The sequence below is a fragment of the Bison bison genome, unplaced genomic scaffold (assembly GCF_000754665.1).
Source record: "Bison bison bison isolate TAMUID 2011002044 unplaced genomic scaffold, Bison_UMD1.0 scf7180017861083, whole genome shotgun sequence".
In the NCBI taxonomy this organism is placed as follows: domain Eukaryota; kingdom Metazoa; phylum Chordata; class Mammalia; order Artiodactyla; family Bovidae; genus Bison; species Bison bison.
In genome coordinates, this window is record NW_011491655.1 from 6,273 (window position 1) to 7,725 (window position 1,453).

At 37.9% G+C, this 1,453-nt stretch overlaps 1 protein-coding gene across 1 annotated transcript in view; it reads right to left on the reverse strand.

Moving 5' to 3' along the window:
• LOC104983049 (long-chain-fatty-acid--CoA ligase 4-like) overlaps positions 1-715 on the reverse strand; it is a 4,458-nt gene extending 3,743 nt beyond the window's left edge. The window contains exon 1 of the mRNA XM_010832541.1: positions 440-715. Within this exon, the coding sequence (XP_010830843.1) occupies positions 440-563 (124 nt within the window). The 5' untranslated portion in view covers positions 564-715. The remainder of the gene's footprint in view (positions 1-439) is intronic.
• Between the last annotated feature and the right edge of the window lie 738 nt (positions 716-1,453).

Below are 1,453 nucleotides of genomic sequence, written 5' to 3' on the forward strand. Positions count from 1 at the left end.
GCAATTTTTGTTTTCTCATCACCAACTGCTATTTTCCTGCTTTTCAACATGGTATTTAAAAAGAAATGGTTGTTTGCTCATAGAGCACCAACAATAATGCACATAATTAAAAAGTCACAAAGAAGGAACACTTTTAGAAACTTCAAATTTATGTCTGCTCACTCTAATGTTGCTTCTACTACCACTTACTAAGGTGAAAGCACTGCCCTGCTCTAAGCATTTTATACAAACTCATTTCATCCTAACAAAACCCCTGCCAGGTCAGTGTTGCTGTCCCTATTTCACAGATGGGGAAGCACAGACATTAATTAAATAACGTGTCTGAAGTTTAAACCAATGGAACCATCATCAAAGTTATTAATGACTTGATCAATATTACCTTTCATAGTTGTTGAAGCTGCAAAAACTACAGAAAAGCACAAAAAGAGAACACACTGACCGATAATCTGTAAACACCCATCGGGATGGAATTCTCCAATATCACCAGTGCAAAACCACCTTTGGCCATTTTCATCCACAGAATAATCCTCAGCCGTTTTCTCATCATTTTTAAAATATCCCATGGAGATATTCTTTCCACCAATTACGATTTCACCTCTGGGGTTTGGCTTGTCATGAATTGTATAGCCGCCTGGAGGTCATAAAAACTATTTAGTTACTGTTCCAAAGCAAAATTTACTTGCATTAATTCTTAAAGATCCTTTGCTAATATTTTTTGCTGGTCAAATTTTACTTCACTCTACAGGAGCATACTAGTTAATATTTACTGAGATTTGTGTGAGGACAGAGGGTGACTGTGACTGCAGAAGTACCAACCCATCTGAAACCTTTCAAGGACCATAAAATTTCACACTCAGAACATCATTAAAGCTTCACAGACATCATTAGGGTTCACAGACATCTACTAAAATAAAATCACCCCAAGTAGGATAATCTTTGAAGCTGTTATAAATAAATTATTAATATTTTGATATCAAATGTGTTTCAAATATATTGTTTTAATCAAAGAGAGCAGTTTGAGAGTAAGTGCTCTCAAAGGCAACACCATGAAGTAAGAAAGTGTTAGTCGCTCAGTCATGCCCAACTCTTTGCAACCCCAGGGACTGTAGCCTGCCAGACTCCTCTGTCCATGGAGTTCTCCAGGCAAGAATACTAGAGGGGGTAGCCATTCCCTTCTCCAGGGGATCTTCCTGACCCAGGGATCGAACCTGGGTCTCCTGCAGTGCAGGCAGCCTCTTTATCACCTGAGCCACCAGAGAAGCTATGAAGTGAGAGGGAAACATTATTTTCTTCACTTTGCCTCTGGTCAGTCATGGCTTTAAAAGTGAAAACACCGAAATCATTGACAATGAGTAATGAAACATTTTATTACACTCATTACTTGTTTATTACTGAACAAAGCTTACTCTAAGGAAAATACACAAAAATTCAAATTGATAAACTGAGATGCTGG